Source organism: Pongo pygmaeus, chromosome 7 (genome assembly GCF_028885625.2).
Source record: "Pongo pygmaeus isolate AG05252 chromosome 7, NHGRI_mPonPyg2-v2.0_pri, whole genome shotgun sequence".
Taxonomy (NCBI): Eukaryota; Metazoa; Chordata; class Mammalia; order Primates; family Hominidae; genus Pongo; species Pongo pygmaeus.
This window is the reverse complement of record NC_072380.2, coordinates 152,750,720-152,775,102: the sequence shown is the minus strand read 5'-3', so window position 1 is coordinate 152,775,102 and position 24,383 is coordinate 152,750,720. Positions and strand designations below refer to the sequence as shown.

The following is a 24,383-nucleotide window of genomic DNA, read 5'->3' as shown; positions in this document are numbered from 1 at the left end:
ATCCGTTTTGAGAATCACATTGGCTGTTTAATACTAGCACAAGGGAGATTTCTGTTTTCTACATTTTTAAACCTAATTTCTTCATCCACTGATACTTGCTGAGAGACTTTATGGCTTCCTCGATTATGAGCTTGCTTAAGTGAGCCCGTTCTTAATAATATGTGTAATTACATCAAGAAGGATAACAGGACCCACGCGAAACCAGCATGAAACTGACGCGTGTCAAGGAACTCATGGGTTGTATTGAAGAGTGAACCAGTTTGCATATTTTATTAAGGAAAAATAACCTTCCATTTCTCTTTATTTTCCCCAGCAAGAATAGTTGTTGGATTAAAATTATCCCAGTGGATTTCCCTTTCTTACATAACAGTAGTTTAATTTACCAGATTTGAGGGGTAGGAGGAGAAGCACTTGCTGTTTTATATGCCCCTGATGTCCACATACCCAGGATGATGTCATAGTGGTTGGTTAGACAGTCCCTTCAGAAGAGGGGAGACATCTGCTCTAGGAGGTTTCCCATCTGAGGGTCTCTGTCTAGAGACTTCTAGACGTTCTTCTGTCCCTGGGCTCCACAGGAGTTGCTTTTCCTTGACCAAGGCTCACCCCTCCCTGAAGCGCAGCGGCGAGGCGAGTGTGGAAGGACTCCTGAACCAGCTCGTCCTGGAGCACCTGCAGCTGGCGCCTCTGCAGTGGGGTGAGTACCCGCCAGCCGCCCATCAATTCTGGGTGGATGTGCTCCTTTTCTCCAAACGCACGAGCAAGGTCTTCGGGGGTGTGGCTGGGCACCCCAAATGTTGGTGGGTGCTGAAGGTCATCGCGGGAAACCTTGAGGGAAAAAGACGGGCTCACCATACTGCGCCAGCACCTCTGTGTGGGGGAATCTTTGTTCACCTAGGCGGGCAGTTCAGCACTCCGGTGACAGTGCAGACATGAGAAGGACTCAGTGCCCATCGAAACAGGTGCAGCAGGTGGATCTTGGCCTACGTCTTGACTTGCACTTGCTGTAGAGTGGGCTGTCTTCCGAAATGGCAATTGACTGTGTCTGGCGGGGTGTGTACTCTGCAACTCTTTCCAGAACTGAGAGTGGCTTGGAATGGCAAAAGAGAACAGGGTGTGGTGAACCCCTTGTCTTCACCCCACTCACCACAACTGTGCATGGACAGCTTTTCATGCTGTCTGTGTGGAAAATTGTTTGGTTTGTGAATGCCTCAACTCAACGTTGTGTTCAACCCCAAGAGAACGCCATTACTGGACACTTAGCACAGTTTATTTGACTTCTTCTTCTTCTTGTACCTGGGAACTTCCGCCCTGCACTGCGCTTTTCTACATTGAACTCAAAAATATTTTGCTGAGAAACAAGCTTAGTATTTCTATTGAAGTGAGAATCTTTATTATCTGGAAATTATTTAATCAGCTCATCTATTTTGGATCCCCTGCAGACAGTCAGTTGCAAGCATATATATCCCCTTTCTTCCTCTTCTTTACCCAAGAGGTCATTGTGAATGAGTAGCTCCTCTTTGATCCAGGATCCAGTTCATTAATAAATTTGTTCTGCCCCTTTCATGGGCTAGAGACACATGGAAATGATTCCAGTGGTGTGAGGAGAAAACAAGCCTTTCTCCTTGCACTCCACCAGCCCCCTTCAGCCTGGAGACCCCCTGATCCTGCAGAGGCTGCCTCCTGGCTCCTCACAGGTGAAAGCTGTCGGGACCAGGTGGGCACCATCATGGCGGCTGTGGGTTTCCATTTTATACTCGGGCTCCTTCTGTGGACTCTTCCTCCTCTCTGAGCCAGCCTGAGTGGCAGGAAGGGAAGGCTTGGTGTTTCTGCGGAGGGTTTCACAGTTTGGTTCTCTGGAGGCTTCCCTGTAGCCCAGCCACTTTTCTAGGTGGAAATGTCCTATCTATCTCCTGATGACCTGGACACAGTCAGCTGTGTCCCTGGACTCAGACAGCTGAGACGGGAAAGACATCTGGGCCCCCCTGGCCGTGGGGTGGGGTCAGGCCCAGGGGGATTAGCTGTATTTTATCTGTTGCCAGAGGAGATTCCACCAGGCGGCTATGCAGGACTTTCATGGGGCAAATGAGCGAAGGGAGGGCCACAGGCAGAACAGGGGCCCAAGAGCAAAGAGCAGAGTGACTTGGGGTGGGGAAGTGGACAGCAGGTGGGCTCCTCCCTTCTGTCTCGTGGTCGGCAGCCCTAGCCCCAGGTAAGGGTTTTTGAGATGGCTTGGGGGCCTTTGTTTGGGTGGGTGACCAACGGGGCACCCAGGAGCAGAGCCCTGGGAGAGAGGTTCTGATGGTACAAGGCTGAGCGGGGAGAAGTCCCTGCAGTCTGGAAATGATGCCCTTCCCAGGACACGGACTGCTCTTGACACTGTTCTAGGTGGGCCCTAAGGGTAGAGGGTTCAGGAATTGGAGAAGCACAGTACAGAGAAGAGGGATTTATGGTGTGCCAGACACATTTACAAATGTCATTTCACTTTGATTCTGAGCCTCAGAGCAATGTGTGAGGTAGCCATGGGAGAGGTCCATGCCGCCCTAAGATGGGGAAATGGAGGCTCAGGGTGCCTCCCTGATGCAGCACGTCAGATTGGATTGTTGAGCATCTCCTGTCCCAGGCGTTTTGCATAAGAGCTGCCATGCACTCCCCACCACAGTCCCATGAGTGAGGTTTTCTCCGTCATTTACAAACAGGGAGACTGAGGCTCAGAGGCTGGCACTTGCCCCAGGGGCTCCAGAGTGAACAGAGCTGGGAGCACTGTGTTACAGGCCACCAGGCCTCTACCAGCGAGGGATGAACCTCAGCCCAGTCCTGCCTGAAAACTGGTGGGGCGGCTGGAAGAAGCCTGGGCAATTTGGGAATTTCAGATGAAGAAAAGCTTTAGTGCTTAATGATCATAAAGGTCCTTTCTGTTCATTTTGCCCTCTCCCTTGGGTGTACTAAGAACATCCTTTAAAAATTTACAATAGTGGGGAAATTAGAGAGAAGAATGGACAATTAGAGCCGGGACTAGGAAGTTGGTTTGGCCCCGGGATGCCTCTCAGCACAGAACAGCCTGGAAGCTGCACACGCCTGTGTGGGCAGAGGTGCCTGCCGGGAGGTGTGAAGGCTCTGGGCCAGGCTCAGCCCCCTGCTGTGTTACATGCTGCTTCCATCTCTTGCCCTGATTTTCTTCCTCTTTGTACTAGTTCATTTTCTGTTGCTTATAGCAGAATACCTGAAACTGGGTAATTTATAAAGAAATGTACTTCTTACAGTTGTAGAGGCTGCAGAGTCCCAGGTCAAGGAGCTATGTCTGGCGAGGGCCCTCTTGCTGCTGGGGACTCTGCAGAGTGCTCAGGTGGTGCTGGGCATCACATGGCGAGGGAGCTGAGTGTGCTCATGTGCTAGCTCAGGTCTCTCTTCCTTTTCTTATAAAGTCACCATTTTCCCACCCATGAGAACCCAGTCGTCCATCAACACATTAATCCTTGAATGGATTAATCCATTCATGAGGGCAGAGCCCTCACGACCCAATCAGCAATTAAAGGCTGCAGCTCCCAACACTGCCACACTGGGGATTAAGTTTCAACGTGAGTTTTAGAGGAGACATTCAATCTGTAGCACCCTTTTTTCATAGGGAGGCTCAGGGATTTCTTTTGGAAATGTAATTTGGTTCTATGGCCTCTCAGGATCAGGCAGCCCTGGACTCAGATCCCAGCTCTATCATGTGTTAGCTATGTGACCTTCAGCACATCACTTCACCTCTTTGAGCCTGAGTTTCTTCCTTTATGGAATGGGATGATGCCTGCTGCGTAAGTTACTCCAGGGATTACGTGAGATGATGTCTGTTACGTGCTCAGTGCAGCCCCTGCCTCCATGCGCTATTGTTTGCTCTGAGACCCGCACCTGTCTCCTTGCCACCCTCCTACCCCCTGTGCTGACTCTCTTTCCCCATAGGTGACGTGGGCCAGTGGTGGGACCGGGCCTCCGCAGATGCATACTGGCCCCCACAGCCGGGCTCAGTGCAGGGTGAGAGGTGACATTTCATTAACATTGTTGACCTTGTTTCACTGCAGCCTCTGGGGGAATAGGTAGGGGGACAGGGTGAGAGAAAAGAGCCGTGGTTTTCACTGCACTCTTGTCTGAACGCAAAGGCCTTTGTGGTGCTTCAGTCCCCTCTGTGGTGTAGTAGAGGCTTTTGGTGGAGCCAGGGGTCCTGGATTTACGTTTTGGTCCTGCCACGTGCTGCGTCAGGGAGGCACCCTGAGCCTCCATTTCCCCATCTCAGGGCGGCGTGGACCTCTCCCATGGCGACCTCACACGTTGCTCTGAGGCTCAGAATCAAAGTGAAATGACATTTGTAAATGTGTCTGGCACTCCATAAATCCCTACCGCCTGCAAAGCAATGATTTATTATAATCACTTCTGTTTTAAAAGCTACAGAGTCTCTTATGCAGATATTTCTGTTATTCCTGGAAGATCAGCCCAGTTCTAGGAGCCATATACCCGAGCCCTGGTGTGAAAACTCACAAGGGGCTCTCCTTGAATCTGTGGCATTCTTCCTCACCACCCCCTTGCCCACCCCAGGGACTGGGCAGTGCGTAGACCCCCTTCCTGGCATCCATGCATGGGGGGGCCGCCATCAGAGGGAGGCCCAGGCAGGAGCTCTTCAGTCTGGGGGACAGTAAGGAGAGGGGTGAGGCCCTGCGGTCTGGAGTGTGGCCCACGGCATTAAGAGGTGGCTGCGGTCTGGAGTGTGGCCCACGGCATTAAGAGGTGGCTGCGGTCTGGAGTGTGGCCCACGGCATTAAGAGGTGGCTGCGGTCTGGAGTGTGGCCCACGGCATTAAGAGGTGGCTGCGGTCTGGAGTGTGGCCCACGGCATTAAGAGGTGGCTGCGGTCTGGAGTGTGGCCCACGGCATTAAGAGGTGGCTGCGGTCTGGAGTGTGGCCCACGGCATTAAGAGGTGGCTGCGGTCTGGAGTGTGGCCCACGGCATTAAGAGGTGGCTGCGGTCTGGAGTGTGGCCCACGGCATTAAGAGGTGGCTGCGGTCTGGAGTGTGGCCCACGGCATATTAAGAGGTGGCTGCGGTCTGGAGTGTGGCCCACGGCATTAAGAGGTGGCTGCGGTCTGGAGTGTGGCCCACGGCATATTAAGAGGTGGCTGCGGTCTGGAGTGTGGCCCACGGCATTAAGAGGTGGCTGCGGTCTGGAGTGTGGCCCACGGCATATTAAGAGGTGGCTGCGGTCTGGAGTGTGGCCCACGGCATTAAGAGGTGGCTGCGGTCTGGAGTGTGGCCCACGGCATTAAGAGGTGGCTGCGGTCTGGAGTGTGGCCCACGGCATTAAGAGGTGGCTGCGGTCTGGAGTGTGGCCCACGGCATTAAGAGGTGGCTGCGGTCTGGAGTGTGGCCCACGGCATTAAGAGGTGGCTGCGGTCTGGAGTGTGGCCCACGGCATTAAGAGGTGGCTGCGGTCTGGAGTGTGGCCCACGGCATATTAAGAGGTGGCTGCGGTCTGGAGTGTGGCCCACGGCATTAAGAGGTGGCTGCGGTCTGGAGTGTGGCCCACGGCATTAAGAGGTGGCTGCGGTCTGGAGTGTGGCCCATGGCATATTAAGAGGTGGCTGCGGTCTGGAGTGTGGCCCACGGCATTAAGAGGTGGCTACGGTCTGGAGTGTGGCCCACGGCATATTAAGAGGTGGTTACATGTTTTTCTTGCTTTCAGCGAGTCAGAATTGGCCCAAGAGCTGCCATCTTTTTCTGTCTCTGTTCTTGGAGAATTTGAGAAGGTGGTTTTGAGGTCTCGTTTGCATGGCATAGAGAGATGGTTAGCAGTTGGTAGGCCAGCTCTTTTTTTTCGTAACTAAAGAAAGGTGGCCTTGCCTTTGTTAGGGTGGTGGTTTGAGACGCAGCACTTCAGCCATCTGAGGACAGTCACCAGATGTGGCTGAGTGGCTTCATCATGAGACCAGAGCAGGTCTATTTGCTAGTTTGGAGGACATAATTCCCGCTTCAGCAGGTTGTTAGGCAGCTCAGGTGGTATAAAGGGTGGATGGGAGATGGGGGCGCTTATCACATGTGATGCTCTGTAAATGAGTGCTGAGCAAACCAATTGGCAGTCAGATCTATTTTTGTTAAATTATTAAGGTTTGAACAGAAAATACATCTGGATCTAAAGGAATTCGGATTCCCTAAGAAGACTAATAAAAATGAAGTTCAACTTGTCTTAATATATTCTATCAGGCAAAAGAAACAAATTCCCCAGGGAGGGGTAGTCCAGCTGCTGCCACTCCTGGAGTGAGCCTGTGGACAGTCTCTCCAGCCAGAGGCCACCGGAGGAACTTCGGGAGGGCAGGAGGCTCCTTCTGCAGCACCACGTCGTTTCTTCCCCAGGCTTGCTTTTTCTGTTTGGTAATTGATAGTGTTTGGGTTGCCAGTTGTGGGCACAGAGGCGTGTTGGCAAATAATGCGAATATAATCCCTTTATCCTGGAGAAAATGCATGGCTTTTAAGAAACAATGCTAAGATCTGAAAACCATTTCTGGCTTCAGGAGGTGAGTCTGTCCCTGCGGGAGCCCCGGCAGCGAGCAGCTCAGCCGTGCGCTTTCAGTCGCTGGCGGCACCTGCCAAGGCCAGGGCCTAGCACTACAGTGTGGAACCATTTCCAGAAACGGGGCATGATATTTTCCTGTTTGCAGTGTCACAGTTTATCTCACTATTATCATATCTTGCTGTTTCCAGTGAACATGTTAATGCATACATTTTGATTCGGTTTTCTGACTAGACAAGTTTTCTAGTTAAGAGTTACTGCTAGGTCAAAGGCTATGAACCTTTTTAGGGATCTTGAGATGTTTATTCATCACATGGGCACGTGACTCTCGATCGCGACGTGGACACTGTTGGAACTTGGATTTCCAAGGTGATCTTCCGAGGGGGCACAGGACACTCAGCCTTCCCCTGTGAGGAGGGTGGGGAGTGCAGGGGGGGTCTGGGTTGGATCAAGTCCTTAAACCTTAAACGGGACCCCAGCACATTCTTGAGACTTTGCAAGTCATTGGGCATGGGAGCTGAACTGGGTAGCAGGGCTCAAGGTGACTCCAGCCCCCTCCCCAGTGCTACAGCTGGATCTGTGAGCCCCAGTGGGGCAAGGGTCTTGCCGTGGCCACCAGGGTATCCATTTCCACTCCTACTGCATTCCGCCACTTAAGACGCCCTTGGCATCTTTGCTTTGCTTGGGAGCCATGGCTATGCTGGCCGCCTGCACACCTGGGTTGGTCCCTGGCTGCAGCAAGATTACAGTGAAAGCCTGCAGGGACCTCGGCTGAGTTGAATGTCATCTCTTCCCAAAGCAGCCATGTGGGGGTTTTCCATTTCTGAGCAGAGCCTTCTCTTTGAGCATTGTTTGGGATCACACATTTATGTATCCGTGTATATACAAAGAGAGGGAGAACAGGCACCTTGCCCTGTGACTCATAGTTCAGGCCCTCGGGATGTGGAGGAACAAGCAGATGCGGACCCCATGGAATGATCTTGGCTTCGAATCCCACAGACCTGCTTCTGGTCTCAAGTTTGCTGTGTTTTGCCAAGTTGGCCGAGTGCCCTGAGCAGTTACTTATGCTCTGAGCTCTGGTTCTCTGTGAAGTGTTGTGACTCACCCACCTTGCAGGGATGTTGGGAGAATGAAACAAGCTAACACAAATAATTCCTTGCCATGTAACCAGTGCTCACGAATCGAGCGTTTAAAATCTCCCTGGTTTCTTTCTCTGTCTTCTTTCTTCATTCCCTTGAGGAACTCCAGGCTAGGAGAGGAGGTGCCTGGTGTAGGACAGCAGGGCCAACACAGGGGAGGCCTAGGGAGAGCCTGTGGGGGCCAGAGCAGCCTGATCCTGCAGGCAGAGGGCATTTGGGACGAGGGGAGACGGCTCTGAAGGGAAGAGGCTGGGATGGTGTTGTGGAGGAGGGAGCTCTCAGTTGGGTTAGAGGGATGGGTGATTGGGCTGAGTTTACCATCTGGGCAGGGACAGGTGGAGAGTTCAGACCTTAGCTAGCCAGCCACGGTGTGGCGGTGCATGAGAAAAGGGTGAGTTTTGTCTGCCCCTCACTATGACCACATCCTGCACCTGCCTTCAGGCCCACTGGGAGCATGTGTGGTGCAGGGTCTGCATCCCGGGGACACAGCCCAGGAAGCTCCCCTCCCGTCCTGCGCAGTGGAATCCAGGTCTCGGACCCACTCACTCCTCACTCCCAGCCAGGGCTTTGGGGCTGCCGTGTTCCCTGCGCCCCTCCCCTCACCATTCTTCCAGAGTCCCCTCCAAGGATGAACTAAGGCTGCAGCTCCCTAGAAGCCCCCATGGCCTACGGGAGTTTCTATCACACCCGTAGGCCGCCATGCCAGGCCAGGCCCTCGTTCCCTGGCAGACTCAGTATCCCCAGCTTTGGCCTGGCCTGACTGATTCTTTCTCTGACTTAGAGCAGGCTCACTAATTCAATTGAAAAAGGAAAAGGTTCTTCTTGAATTTTTGAATTTGTATATAGTTTTGAGACAGGCTCCCGCTTATCACCCAGGCTGGAATGCAGTGGTGCAATCATAGCTCACTGCATCCTTGACCTCCTGGGCTCAGCGATCCTCTCGCTTCAACCACACCCAGCTAATTTTTGTATTTGTTATTTATATTTGTTAATTTTTGTAGAGATGGGGTCTCTACAGCCTGTTGCCCAGGCTGGTCTTGAACTCCTGGCCTCAAGTGATCCTTCTGCTTTGGCCTCCCAAAGTGCTGGGAGTTCAGGTACGAGCTAGCAGGCCCAGCCTCTAATTTCAAAGCAACTGTTTTGCAGTACAGATCACCTGCTGGGCCAGGCGTGAGGTCTTTAGGTTGTTATTTCCGAGCCCTGCCACAGCCCTGAAGGCTGAGGTTCTCCCGTATAGAGGAGGAACTTGAGCTCAGCACAGCTGGTCTCCCCTAGCACTGCACAGCCCCGGGTTCCAATATGAGTTCCTTCCACCAGAATCTCAACCTCCCGCTAGATCACTTCATGAAAGGAAAATATTCTCATGGTAGAAGATGAGAGAAAATCAGAAAACACAGATAAAAAATAGCCTTTCCCTATCCCCAAAACAACCTCTAATTCATTTTTGTGCATTCCCAAGTCTTTTTGCTACTTTCCAATTCTAATTTTGTCCATAGGGATGATCCTACTGTATTTATACTTCTGTGTCCCTTTTTATGCTTGACAAAAGTATAAGCATTTCCCATGTTATAAACATGTCTCGCACATATTGTTAAGGGCTGGACTATATTTTATCAAATGAATACAAGATAATTTAATACTTGTTCTATTGTTGAACATTTAGATTGCTTCAGAATGTTTGCTGTTATAAAAGTTCTATGTAGTGGCTTTCTCCTACAGCCTTTTCTGTGTTTTGGGGCGATTCCCTCAGCGTGGATTCTCAGAAGTTATTAATATTTTATGGGATCTTGGCAGAGAGCAAAGCTGTCAACTTTATTGTGTGATGATGACAGCGGTTGTGTGGCTCTGACTGGCATGGACTCGGCACTGAGCCAACCGGGGTCTCGGCACAGCCTCCACTGCACCCTCGTGGTGAGTCTTGACTTCAGCTGGTGGTCAAGTCCTGTGAACTTGGGTTTCCCTCTTTGTAAAGTGGAGATGCTCAGTGGAGGTTTGAAGAAACCCCCAGGAGCCCAGCAGAGAGCATGTTCCTCATGTTCCTCAGGCTCGGAGCTCAGCAGAGAGCATGTTCTTCAGGCTTACAGAGGCGGGTATGATCTTTGGGGGCTGTGCTGTGAGTGCTCATGCCAGACTGTGGGCAGTGGGGGACCACCAGAATCTCCCTGCTTCTGGGGCCTGAATCCCGGAGTGAGTGTGTACCTGCTGCAGAGGGTCTGATGGCAAGGTAGGAGGCAGAAGGCAGGGCTGGGCCAGGAGCAGGGCCACGCTCACAACTGGACCCTGAGTCTGCACATCAGGCTGAAGCTCCCGAGACCCCTCCGTCTCAGCTCATGAACAGTCCTGGAAAGGGTGTGCTGCTCCCATCCTCCAGGTGGGAAGAGCACGAGGCAGGGCTGGACCTTTCTGTGCCTGCTGCAGAAACCCAGCGTGCTCCCTGACTGTCTATTTTGAGGACCATCTTCCAGGCGTTTCCATAGAGACCCGGTCATGGTGACTAATGGGGCTAAGCGTTTGCCATGCGGATTTGAGTGTCCCACGACTGTGCCACCCTCTGCCTGCCTCTTCCATTGCTAGCACTTTCCTCTTTATAGCTCTTTGTATTTTCTCAGATGCATCAATGATTGGTCTGTGCTGTCTTTCATAGACATCCAGTGAATACAGATTAGGTTTTAGCCACATTATGGAGTGGATATTTTCAATACACATTCTCCAACTAATCACTAAGCAAATCCCACCGTGAGCTCCAGTTCTGAGCTGTGATGTGAAGGCTGCACATGTGGGAATGAGGGGAACACCAGCCTGGGAGGCAGAGCAGCCACCTGTTGGCTTGTGTGCGGGCCAGTCCTCTGCCTTATCTCGGAGGAGATGTGGTGCTCTCACATTTGGGGAGCATGGCTCAAGGTCCAAACTCTTCATGACTAGGAGAGTATAGCAGACAGCAGATACAAAGGCCTAGAAGAGTGAGATGGGGCTGGACATGGTTCGTGGGGACAAATGATTGCCGTTGATGGAGCCTAGAACCACAGGGAAGATGGGTGGGCTGGTAAGGAGAGGGAGGTGAGGCTGGGGGCCTAAGGTTGCATGGAGGATGTTGATTGATTGATTGACCCATCCATTCATTCAATAAACATCTGTTGATCACTACTCTGCACCTGGCACTGTCCTCAGTGCTGGGGACCCAAAAATAAACTCAATCCCTGCCTTAGAGCCACTCTCAGTCCGATGAGGGCTGGGGCTCCAGATCAGTCAGCAGGTTGTTTACACAGATCCTGGTATTTGCTGGCCTCAGAGCTTGCGCAGATGTCCTGGAAGCAGAGGCGAGAGACAGACTAGAGCCTGACCCCCAGCTGCCGCCTTCCCAGGAAGGAGTCCTGGTACGCATGAGGGTGTGGCTCAGAACCCATGGGCCTTCCTGGGGACAGACCACCTGGAGCAGGTTGTGGATCCCATGGTGTCTGGGTGTTGCTGCTTCCATCCGAACAGCACCTTCTGCTCTGAGCCAGCTCCATTCAGGAGTCTGGAGCCCATGGTGCCAGCAGCCAGAGCTCTACCTGGTGCCTCTGAGGCTGAGCTGCGTCCTGGTACTTTCTGGGGCTTTGCAGAGAGACATGTCCCTACACCGAGAATGTGCCCTTTCATCAGATTGTGTAACATGGACATCATGTGGGGAGCTTTGTTTATTTCTAACGTGAAATTCATGTAGAATGGCTGCTACGAGTCACTGAATACATTCAGAGCTCAGACTGCCTGGAAAAGGGAGTGAGAAAGCTGGCTCCCACTAGCCGGACAGTAGGACAGCCGCACCGATGGTGGCAGTGAGTGCCCCAGGCCACCCTGGCAGCTGGACTTGCCTGCCGGCCCTCTGCCTCCTTCCCAGGTAGCTTAGCAACAGCACCAGCAGTGGATTTTTCCAGCACAGCCCATATCTCCAAACATCTGCTCCAGGCCAGTGTTAGTCAGTACTTCTGAGGCCTGTGGAGGAGCCTCCGCCCACTGGGGGCAGGTGAACTGGGTGGTTTTGGTGACTCTGAGGGCCTGGTCTGCCTGAGCTGAGAGCCACTTCCTGGAGACCACGATGCTGAATTGGGTGGTTTTGGTGACTGTGAGAGCCTGGTCGGCCTGAGTTGAGAGCCACTTCCTGGGGACCATGACGGCTTGTGGCAACTGGCCTGAGGCCCAGCTTGCCCGGCAGTGGGTGTGGGGGGCGAAGGCTGTCGCATGGCCCAGTTGGCATCCCTGGGCATGGGTTGACAAAGAGGATCATTTGTTTTTCTTTACAAAAGTAGTTATCTTCTTTTTGAAGGGGAAAAAAAATGAAAACAACCTATATTCAGAGGAAAAGCCCCAGCTCCTAATCCCCCATTTGGAGAGCCCTCTGCTCACAGGCCCCCGGTGTTCCATCTGTGGACATGGCTGCTGTGTTTCAGGCGCAGTCTCCATGATGCTTTCTGCGTCCTTGTGGCAACCCTGGAGGAGGTTGCTACGACATCCCTCATGTGGACAGGAAAAAGGAAACCCGGAATGTGGCAGCCCCAGGGCTGCCTCATCCCATCTGAACCTAGGCAGCCTGGATGCAGGGCCTGTCCCCACCCCGCTTGCTACCTTGTCTCTCTCCCTCCTCTCTCTTCTTCTCCCATCCTGTCCTACCTTCACCCCTCAATCTTCTATTTAGCTGCAGACATCTCTGTTTGAAATACCATTTGGGAGCCTGCTTAATTGCGATCTTGATCCCCAAAAGAAAAAGTGTTTGTGGAGCACCTACTGCACCTGTCAGGAAGGCGTAACTTCCAGCGTCCCCTCATCTGTTCCTCCCGATGCCCCAGTGGGGTAAGCACTGTCTGCTTTTGGAAGAAACCGGTGAGTGGAGAGGCTTTGCGACTGGTCCCATAGCTGCTGTCCCTGCCCCCGGTTATGCTCGTGTGGGACTTGCCTTCCCCACGGTGCTCAGGGCGACCTTCCACCTGTGGCCGTGCTTATTCTCCTACCTGGAGAATTCTCTTGGCTACAGAGCCCTGAGGATGGACTCCCAAGCCTGACCTTTGGCTCAGAAGGCCCCCCACTGCCCACAGTGGCTTCTTCATCCTTGCCTCCCTCCGCTGGGCCTGTCTATCTTCCCTGTGACTTGGGCTCCAGGCTTCCTCAGCTGCAGTTGCTTGTCCCTGTCAGCCATGTTCCCCCCAGGCCTTCATACCTGCTGCCTCCCGTAGTCTTATCCAGCCCTTTCCTTCCAACTCAGGTTCTTGTAGGCAGCCTGCCTTGGCCTCCCTGGCCCCGCACATTTGTGCCTCGCCTGGGCCCAGCTGCATTTCCGCCTGCACATTTCCCCACCCCCAGCATGGTGCCTTTCTGCTTAAGGTTGTACTGTCTGCAGGCTGTGTCTTCTGCTGCTGGTGGGTGCTCAGTAAGGGTTTGCTGACTCCATCAAAGAGTGAATGAGGCCGTCCTCCTCCTATTGGTCCAAGGCCAGATTTGAGCCTAGGCGTAGATGTCATTCTTCCACGTGATTTAAATAGTTCCATGTTGATGTGCCCAGATGCACTGAGACAGTCCCTTATTATTGCTTATTAATGTTTCATTTTTCCATGTATAGCTCTAAAGCAGGTATTCCTGGCATCTGCCTTGCGACAGCCCTGGTCAGTTCCCGAGGATCCATTCCCAGAGCAGCCTTACTGGTGCAGCATGCGTGCCTGTGGCCAGCCTGGCCTTCGGGGTGGTTGACTGACCCATGCTCCTGCCGAGAAGAACGGCCTGACTGTGGGTCAGTCTGGATCCTCCGCAAGGCAGCAGCCAGTTTGAGAGGATGTGCGCTCCAGTCCCGGGAGAGGGAGGTGCTAACCCCAGAGCCAGCACAGAACGTGGCGCCATGGTGGCTGGGCTGGTGTTTGTTTCCGGAGGCCAGAGGTGGACTAGGGGTTCTGATCCTGGAGCCAGGGCTACATCTTTCTGAGCCAGGTCCCTGGAGAAAACTCCAGTACAAAGGATAGGAATATGGCCTAGAACAGAAGCCAAGTGGAATGAAATGTCCCCCCAGTTCCTGGCTGCTTCCGCCTGAAGTAACTCTCACTGCAGGAGGCCTTCATCACCCTTGTCTGCTCTTGCATGACACCCCCTCCCATTTACCTGGCCGTTTGTCTGTCCTCTTCCCAAGACTGTGAGCTCCTTGGAAACAGTGACTGTGTCCAGGCAGATGAGAGGAGGTGCTCTGCATGGCTTCCTGGATCCTCCTGAGCAGGGCCTGGCACTGAGGGAGAGCAAGTGCAGGGAGCAGTTGGCCTACCCCTGGCACTGACACACAGCCTGATGGAGGGGTGGGGGAAGGTGCTGGGGAGAAGGGGACAGTTCTGCCCAAACCAGGATGCTGGGAAAGGTCCAGCTGATGCGGTTGTAAGTGTTCACTTATTACTGTTTTCCATTTATGATGAATATGATCACCTATCAGTGATCAATGTATTGGCATCCTCTTTCTATCCACGAGGAAAATGAGGCTGGGAGATGCTGATGGACTGACCCAGCGTTCCCAGACAAATCAGCAGTAACGTCAAGACTAGTCTTGAAGCACTATTCTAGACTTTCATTCACTTACTTTTATCCTCCAAGCATCCATTCCCCATCCCTGCCACCTACCCACCCACCTATCCAACCATCTACCCACCAACCCACTCATCCATCCAACTATTTACCCGCCAACCCATCTACCAGCCCATCCATCCATCCATCCATCCATCCATCCATCCATCCATCCATCCATCCATCCATCCACCCACCCACTCATCCATCCATTTACACACCAACCCATCCACCAGCCCATTGATCCATCCAACCATTTACTCACCAACCCATCTACCAGCCCACTCATCCATCCATCCACTCATCCAACCATTTACCCACCAACCCATCCACCAACCCACCCATCCATCCGTCCACTTATCCAACCATTTACCCACCAGCCCATCTCCCAGCCCACTCATCCATCCATCCATCCACTTATCCAACCATTTACCCACCAACCCATCTACCAGCCCACTCATTTATCCACAAGCCCATCCACCAGCTTATCCACCAGCCTATCTACCCATCCATCAACTCATTCATCTGACCACCCATCTGTCTGCTCCCACTCACCCATCCATTCATTCAGCCACCCACCAACTCATTCATCTACCTACCCATTGATCCATTCACCCACCTATCCGCTCATCAGTCCATCCACCCACCTACCCACCCACATATTCATCCATTCACCCACATATTCACCCATCCAGCAAATTGCTATTGAACACCTTTGGTGCCAGTCTGTGCTAGACTCGGGGGCTGCCTCTGGGGTACCTCAGCTCTTACTCCTCCTCCTCTAGCTGCCTGCTGCTTTCTTTAAGAGACATCTTTTTTTGGAAGGGTAATCTCCGCAGTCGTCTATTCCTGTGGGGGAATGGGACATGGGGCCATGCCTTTCATCATTTGATTCAGACTCCAGGAAATGTAAGGTTCTAATAGTCCTCCTCGGTGTGGCATTTGGCCAGCTGGTGTGCTTCTAGTGCCTTCTGGCTCATGGGGCTGGGGCAGACCCTCCAGCAGGAAATGAGAGACACAGTATAAATGCCTGCAGGTGCTGAGGAAAGAGTGATGTGAGTGCAGCTTTCAGGTTCTGAAAACAAGCTAAGGAAAGAAGTCTGAAATCTCCATAGAGTGGCAAGTAGCAGGTTATTAATCCTAATAAGCCAAGAGCTAATAAAAATGGACTCAACGTAGCATGCCCTATGCCTACCCAAGGTGGGCCCAGGTGTCCGGTTTATAACAAAACTGAGCCACAGAGCAAACGCGCATCTCAGCTGGCAGACTCTCACTTGTAATCAGCATAACTACCTTTATTGAGAAGCCTCTACTGCAGGGGCTTTGCTGGCATTTAAATTCACTCATGTCACACAGTCCTCACACAACCTCATCAGATACATAAAACCACCCTTTTTTTACAGAGAGGGAACTTGAAAATCATAAAAGCTGATTTCATGACCACCAGCGAGTAAGTGTGGGAGCAAAGAGACATGGCCCCCCTCCCAGCACTGCCCCACTCCCCACTTCCAAGGGAAAGCCTCAGAACATCAGTGGAAAGCCTTTCTCCTGCTGCGTGGTAGCCCCTGCAAGCCAGTGCACTAAGTGTTTATTTGCGTTATTTATTTTGCAAAGAAAAAATATGCACAAACATACTTCAGAATTTAGGAGGTAAGAAAGGATATGCAATGAAAAGCAAGTCTCCTTCTCCTTAACCCTGATCCTCTCCCTGTGGGCTGCTGTTGTCCCGTTTCTGGTTGTGTCTGCAGACATAGTCTGTAAATTTCTTTTCCTTAATGGTATCCTGTGACAGCTGTTCTACCATGTTTATTTATTTGTTTTTTTTCACTTAATGGTAGATCTTGGGTATGGTTCCATCTCAATCCTGTAGAGCTGGCGCATTCTTTTGGACCTCTGCATCAGATGCATCCTCATTTATTTACTCTGTACCTTTTGATAGACGTAGGTTGTTTCTAATGTTTTGCTGTCACAAACATGATGGCAACGAATATCCTCGTTAAATATGTCATTCTTCATCGGAGGGAGTCGCGCTGTATTATATTTACTTCAAATTGAGCAATCTCTTAAAAAATATCTTCTGTGTTGGAACCATGCTTTAAAAGACCGTCTTCATTTGGATTACGTTTTTAAAACATTCTCCCATGTTTTCTCCTGGTACGTTCATGGTCTCATTTGGTTTAATATTCAAATCTTTTATTTATCTGGAATATACTAAGGTGTGAGTGCGGCATGGGTCCTCCCTTTCTTTTTCTAAAAAGCCACCTAATTGTCCCCAAGTCATTTAATCAATAATCTATCTTTTCCCAATCACTTTTCTCATATATTTAGGGAAATTGTTGGACTCTCTTCTGTCCGTGTACCCAGGAGTGAGCACCACCCTTGTAGTCATTCTAGCTTTACAATACAGTATATTTTAATATCTGCTATAGACAGTCCTCCCTCAATGCCTTTTTGCCTTTCTAAATATCTACCTGTGGGTTGCATATTTAATTCATTTAAAATTTCCTATTATAAATACAGTTATTTAAGGATACGAATTTTCCGGTGGTCCCTGTTTCTACTCTTTTCCATGTTCCAGAATTTAATGTTTTCATGTTTGATATTTTTTAGGCATTCTGCAATTAATTTATATTTCACTTCTGTCCCGAGAGTTAAAAGATAGTTTTTAAAAAAACTTCCTATGGTAATTACTTTGTTTTGTTTTCTTCTTTTGTTATCGCTTTCTAATATAATGGTATCAGTTCAGTACTATTTTTACCACTTACAATTTACCAAGTTTTCTTTGTGCTAAGATTTTTGTAACTATGCCATGGACATTTTTAAACAAGTTATGTTCCTTATTTTAAATGTATTGAGTTGAAAATGTATCAATTAGCTCTACTTTATTAATGATATGGGGTAGTTCTTTAAGATCCTTTCTTATTTGATCTACCATGGGGTTTGAGAGGTGAATCACAACTAACGCTCATGTGGGTCCATTCCACCATGAGTGATCTTCTATTGATGTGACATGTGTGTGTCCCATGATACCTGCAGTGTGAATGCTGATGGCCTGTGGTGCACAGATGCTCATAATTGTTGTCCTTTGGTTGCCCCCTTTATCATTTAAGATGCCCTTCTCTGTCTCCTTTCATGTTTTTTGCCCTTATTTCATCCCTGTTTGATATTATAACTACCACCCCTGCCTTCTTTTTGCTTGGCTGGTATACTTTTGCCTATCATTTGAATTTAAACCTTTGAGAATCACATTTTTATGTGGTTCTCTTGGATGAAGCATTGAGTTTTGCTTTCTGATCCAACTTCAAAGTCTTTTTCATTCATAAGTGAATTTAGGCCATTTATATGCATTGCTGTGGTATAAATGTTTGGTCTTGGTTATGTCATACATTCTGTTTTGCTTTTTGTTTTTGTAATTTTTCTATATACTTTTGTGATCTGCATTTTCTTGGTTTTATTCTGTGTGGTAATTTTCTTCCTCTTTCTTTTTAAACTTTCCTTCTACATCTTCTGTCTGACCTACCACTCCTTCCTTACAAGGTCTGAGTCGCTTTATTTTTCTGCGCAATTGTCATAATCCTCTGATATTTAGTCATATCACAGATTTGTCTCTTGTTTGTCTCTCTACCCTCATTAGAATATAAGCTCCATGCAGGACAGATTTGTTGTCAGTGTATTCTCAGAGCTTAGAACTGTCCCTGGAGCATCTATTACATGCGCAATAAATATTTGATGAAGAAGTTAATAATACAGACTTTACAACACATCTCCAGAGTAGGTAGTGTTATTACTATGCTTTAGGGGAGAGAACAAAGCGTATGTGAGGTTGTCATTCAGTCTGCAAAGCAAGGACCAGAACACAGTTACTGTGGTTTCAAAATTCACATTTTCCCCAATATATTTATATTTCCCAAAACCATAATGATGAGCTACTGGCCTCCATCTGGATTTCAAGCTTTGGTCTGCTGACTTCCAACTACATATTCCACTGCAGCACGCTCCTTTAAGAGGAAAGAAAGGAAATAATATCATGCACAAGCTTGCAGAAAAGCTGCAAGTATGGTAGTAAGAATTTTCTTTTCGTGAACATTTTATTTATTTATTTATTTTTGAGATGGAGTCTCGCTCTGTGGCCCAGGCTGGAATGCAGTGGTGCAATCTTGGCTCACTGCAACCTCCGCCTCCTGGGTTCAGGCAATTCTGCCTCAGCTTTCCAAGTAGCTGGGATTACAGGTGCCCACCACCATACCTGGCTAATTTTTGTATCTCTAGTAGAAACAAGGTTTCACCATGTAGGCCAGGCTGGTCTCGAACTCCTGACCTCTGGTGATCCACCTGCCTCGGCCTCCCAAAGTGCTGGGATTACAGGCATGAACCACTGCTCCCAGTCTGAACCATTTTAGAATATGTGGTTGATCTGATGCCCCAAACACCTCCAAATTATTAATGTGTATTTCCTACGAACAAGGACATTCTCTTGTATAACCACAATACAGTCATCAAAATCAGGAAATGAATATTGGTATATGAAGATCTCATACTGAGATCCCATGCCCGTTTTTCCGGCTATCCCAATAGTGTCCTTTATATTTAAGATTTGGGTCTCATGCAGAATCATTTGCTGCGTTGAGCTGTTATATACATTTAGTCTCCTTCGGCCTGGAACAGTTCCTCCATCTTTCTTTGACTTCCATCACCTTGACACTTTAAGATAGTACCAATCAGCGATTCTGTAGAATGTTCTCACTTTTGGTGTATGTGATGTGTCCTCATGATTAGATTCAGTTTTGAACATTTTTGGCAGGAATGTCACAAAAGTGAGGCTGAGTCCTTCTCTTTGTGTCTATCAGGTGGCCCACAATCTCTAGTTGTCCCATTGCCAGTGATGGTTATTTCACCATTTGATTAAGATGGTGTTTGCTTCCCTCTACTGTAAAGCTACTCTTTCTCTCTTTGTTGTTACTAAGTATCTTTAGGGAAGGTGCTTTGAAACTGTGTGGATATCTGATTCCTCATCAGACCTTTAAATTTGCTTATTTATATTTGTATGGAGTCATCATTTTGAATTTTATTCATTGGGTTAAAATTCGTTGCTGTTATTAGTTATTTTGATACCCAGATTATCCTGATTTGACCTCTGGGTGCTCCTTCAGGCTGACATCTGTGTCTCTTGGCCTGTCTGCATCATTATTCTTTGAGCACACACTTATTTTTTCTGGCACAAGATATTCCAGGTTCATCTCAAACGTGAGTCCTGATATCACCCATTTCTCACAGGAGTCTTGATTCCCTCTAATGAAAATTGATAGTTAGAGGCCGGGTGCAGTGGCTCACGCCTATAATCCCAGCATTTTTGGGAGGCTGAGGTGGGCGGATCACTTGAGGTTAGAGTTCGAGACCAGCCTGGCCAACATGGTGAAACCCCATCTCTACTAAAAATACGAAAACTAGCCAGCTGTGGTGGTGGGTGCTTGTAATCCCAGCTACTCAGGAGGCAGAGGCAAGAGAACCACTTCACCCCAAGAGGTGGGGATTGCAGTGAACCCACACCAACCAAGATCCATACTTTGGGGGGCGTCATTCATATTGTGATGTTGCTGTTCCCAAGCGTTCTCAGAGGATGGAGCCGGGAAATAGACATATACATATGAATAGAAATAGACACACACACAAACACACACAGCCTCAACATCTCTTTCTGTCTATCCACCTTAACAGCCACTGACCCACACTGATACCACTAATTCCGATCCACCACTGCACAGTTCCTTATGGTTTGTCCCTTTTCCTTACTGGTACCTCATTTCCTCAGCATGGAGAGGTCAGCTTTCGTTATCTTTACTGGAATCTGTAACTTATCAGTCTTCATGTATGTAACCAATCTCCCATCTCCATCCCAGCCCTTCCCACACTCTCAGGCTCTCAACTGCTCACCAAGGGGACCCAGCCTAGAGATCCCACAGATTCCTGCCTTCCCCTTTCACTCCTGCTCTGGCACCCAGGCCAGGCCTTCCCACTGTGTGGATGCCCTCCTCCCCTGGATGGGCTCTGGTATCCCACACAGGGTGCATCAACCAAAAATAAAGTTCTAAGGCTCCCTGACCATCTGAATGGACTTCCTCCTCAGCCAGGGCTCTTAAAATTGAACCTGAGAGACAGGTTCAGGCCATCATGGGATGTGGGGGTGGAATATTCCTCATTATACCTCCCCAGCATTAACATCAACACATTTAGGTCTGATAAGAAACATTTTGCAACCTATTGTCTCTGAAGCCCGCTAGCTAAAAGCTTCATCAGCATGATAAAACTTTGGTCTCCACAACCTCTTATGCTAACCCGACATTCCTTTGATCCCAGGTCTTTAGACAAACTCAACCAATTGTCAACCAGAAAATGTTTACATTTACTTATAGCCTGGAAGCCCCCCCATGTCCCCACCCCTTTGGAATTGTCACGCCTTTTTGGACCGAACCAATGTATTTCTTAAATGTGTTTGATTGATGTCTCAGGCTTCCCTAAAATGTATAAAACCAAGCTGCACCCCGACCACCTTGGGCACATGTTCTCAGGACCTCCTGAGGGCTGTGTCATGAGCCATGGTCACTCATACTTGGCTCAGAATCAATCTCTTTAAAGATTTTACAGAGTTTGACTCTTTGGGTCAACAGGTGGCTCACACACGGGGCAGCTCTACTGTGAGGATACCTTCCTCCCCCTCCCTTGGGACCCCATGGCTTTGGGTTCTCTTGGGACCCCGTGGCTTTGGGCTGAGTTGTTTGGGGAGGGAAGGGGCGGCCTCTGACCTTAGGCCCCTGCCTTTTCCTGTGACACTCCCTTCCCTGCCGTGTCTCCATAGCTTTCCTTGCTGTTCACTCTTGCTCATTCTTCCCCGCCTAGGTCAGTTGTGGCCTGGTCTCAAACGTACCTTTTGCTTTCTCCTCTCTCTGCTCCCATCCCAGAGGTGGCTCTTTCTCACTCCCCTTTGATGATCTGTGTCTGTTTCACCCCCTCTATGAACTCACAACACAGAGCGGGTACAAAGTAAATGCTTGTTGAATGAGTGGTCTATAGTAAGCCTTCAACAAATACTTGTTTTGTGAATGAATGAATGAGAGAGAAACAGTCCATCTCCTCAAGGAGTCCTCAGGCCTCAGGCATGTTGAGGAGAAAGTCTGTCTTCTGCCAGACCAGAATGCATGGACATGGGACCTGATTCCTTCTGCTAGGGGAGAGCCACCTCCGTCTATAGAGATTTCCGTGGCTCTCGCCCTGAGAGCAGCCTTCTGAAATGCCCCCTTCAGACCCCATGGGGACAGCCTTAGTTGTGATGATGGCTTCTTTTGCAGGGCCTCCTTGAGTTTTTCCTCTGCCGCCACCTAATCACAGCAAAATCAAGATAATGTAGACTGCTGGCATGAACCGGTGCTAATGAGTGCAGATATGAATCAAGCCCAGGTCTCTGTGGGATTCTTATTTCCAAAGTTTCACGTGAGCTTCCAGGCAACGTTCAGACATGGTTCCTATGGAGCTCATGGCGTCACCCTTGGACCTGGTGATATTTGTTCTCCTCATCTTAGGATGCTTTCAACTGGGATGTGTCCACATTGGTGCAGGTGAATAACTGCTGGCATGAAACACCTTTGTTCCCAGCAGATGAGCCAATCTGGGTCCAAGCCCTTTTCTTTTGCTGAGACTTCTTCACCTCTAGGATCAGGACAATGACCCTGGGAAGGGTGGTAGTGCCCACAGCCCTGCAGGGCTTGCTGGCGGTCAGCATGCTGCTGTCTGCTCTACAGACGCTGTCCCTTGCTCCAGGCAGGCCCGTGGAGCAGGTATGCTACTCTCATTTACAGAGATGGAAGCTAAGGCTCTGCAGTCCCCTAGCCAGGAAGTCACAGAGTGGGCGTTTGAATCAGCATCTGCCTGGTGCCATCCACAGAATGAGGCCTATGTCACAGTGTCCCAGGTGTATTCCATCCCTTAAATGAGAAAATGAATTTCAAAAGATATGATGTGCTAAAAATAAGTGATGGAGATTTCAGTCTTTCTCCAGTTTTCCATTGTTTCCTTCTAAGATTAAAAACAAATTTAACCCCTGGCACCTTCATCTTGCAGGAATTTTTATATCCCCGAATTTTGCAGCCTTTCCAAACCCTCACATTGAAGGACGGACGTGGAAAGAGAAAACATATGTTGTTGGTAGAGATAAGAGTAATTGAATGGGCTATTTGGACGTGGATCAGCTGGGACTTACTGTACCAGTGAATGAAATCTCTTGTTTTTCTTGGATGCCTCATCCAAGGACAGCACAGGAAAGAGTCCTGGGCACCAGCTGAATAAATGGCTCCTTGAACTAGCCTCGGGCTGCAGGAGAGGGAGGGGGCTTTGTGGTGGCCTGATGGAGCTGGGCCAGAATGTTGGGTGCTTAGCAGGGCAGGGAGGCATTGGTCCCGCTGGTGGGCGGTGCTGTCCCCAGCACCTTGATGCTCTCTGGTCCCAGTCCTGGCTGGGAACCTGTGGGGCTTTCTGGCCATCCTGGGTGATGTCAGCTACAGCCTCAAACCTGCACTGTTTTCTAGCCTGCCCGGCGTGAATGCTGCTCCTTGCCCACTCCACATCCCCTCCCCGTGCCCCTCAGTGGCAGATCTATTTTTAGCTGCAGCTTCAAGCCAAGGCTGCAGACACAGCCAGTGGGGATGAGTGTGGTGGTGTTCGGGGTTGTCCCTGCCTTCCCCACGTTGACGTGTTGAGCGTCTCAGCCTTTCTCAGAGGTGGGAACAGCGATTCTGGATGGGAAGTGGAGGCCCCTTCAGGGAACGCCTGCTGAGCCATGCCTGGCGAGGGGGAGCAGCGCTTCTGCCGGGTAGTACTGTGCCTCACACCATCTGCGAGTAGAAGGGGCCTCACCCCCCAGGTCCCGGTCCCGAGCCTGACCTGTTACAGTGCTCAAGGTTCCATGCTCTGGATTTCACTGCAGGCCTGGGGCAGCATCCCCAGCAGAGGAAGCTGTGTTCCGCCAGGGGAAAGAGGTGCTCCCCGGCAGCCTGAAGAGCATGTAGGGGCTGGGCGCACCCCTTCTTTGGGCCCTCCGTGCCTCCTCCCTGTGCTGCAGCTGGGCAGCGGGCAGGTCCCTTTCCGTCTCTGCAAGTCCTGGGCTTCCTGGGGCTCATGGCCTGCTCACTGAGTCCTGGGGAAACAGGGACCATGCCTGTGGGGTTAGTGCGTCAGGCACCATGCTAGGCCCCACCTAAGCGAGAGCTGAGAGGGGCTGCAAAGTCCCTCTCCTTCCTGGGTTCTGCCACTTTGCATAAAATGCAGCCAATTCCTGTGGTGTTTTCTCCGGGAGAAGACACGCCAAATGAGCTTTTGTCAGTAGTCTGGGAACTGTCTCCTGAGATGGGAGCAGAGCCTGGCCTCAGAGCCCTCCCCTCTGTGTAGGTGCTGGGAGCTTCCCGGCAGAAGAAGGGCTGTGCATTCCTGTGCCTCTGCCACATGCCAGGAGATTTAGAGAGGCTACCAAGGGCCACCCACCCGATCGAGAGGTGGCATCACACGGAGCACACATGTCTGTACAATGACCTAGGCTGTGGGAGGGACACGGCACCCGGGGGGAATGCAGCGCCCTGGTGCACTTGGGGCTGGATGAGGGCGCTGTGACCCTGGGGAGCCCCTGGCCTCACCGTGCTTCCCCTCCCTTTCTGTGGCTTACTTAGGACTTGCCCAGGACTTGCTGAGTATGCACAGAGCAGGTGCTTCATGGAGAGTGAGATTAAGATACTTAATGTCCTAGGAAGAAAGAGAGGTCTGGAAGCACACATAGGGCAGCTTAGGCCTTAGGCCTTGGTACTAAGAGGTTTGGGGGAAATCACTCCTTCTCCTTGCGAACTGACAGAGGAAGTGATCCTTACAGGCGCCCCCGCCTCTGGGCCCCTTTGAAGCTGACCTTGAGCCTGATGAGGCAACTTCAAAGACAGCCCCTGACCTTTCCCAGGCAGCTCTTGCCGACATCCTCTCCCCAAGGCCCAAGGCTGGTGCTCCGTCACTGGATGGCTGGGCCAGCCCAACAACTGGAAGAACACGGCTGAGTAACCTTTGCTCTCTGAGACATCAGTGTTCCCAGAGGACAAGCCCCTTCTCTAGAAA

General features: G+C 50.3%; 1 protein-coding gene across 5 annotated transcripts in view; it reads left to right on the top strand.

The window, feature by feature from the left end:
* TRAPPC9 (trafficking protein particle complex subunit 9) overlaps window positions 1-24,383 on the top strand; it is a 733,440-nt gene that overhangs the window by 578,325 nt on the left and 130,732 nt on the right. For all 5 annotated transcript variants that reach the window (XM_054499826.2, XM_054499824.2, XM_063669112.1 and 2 more), the window contains one exon: window positions 604-694. In XM_054499826.2, coding sequence (XP_054355801.2) covers window positions 604-694 — 91 coding nt within the window. The remainder of the gene's footprint in view (window positions 1-603; window positions 695-24,383) is intronic.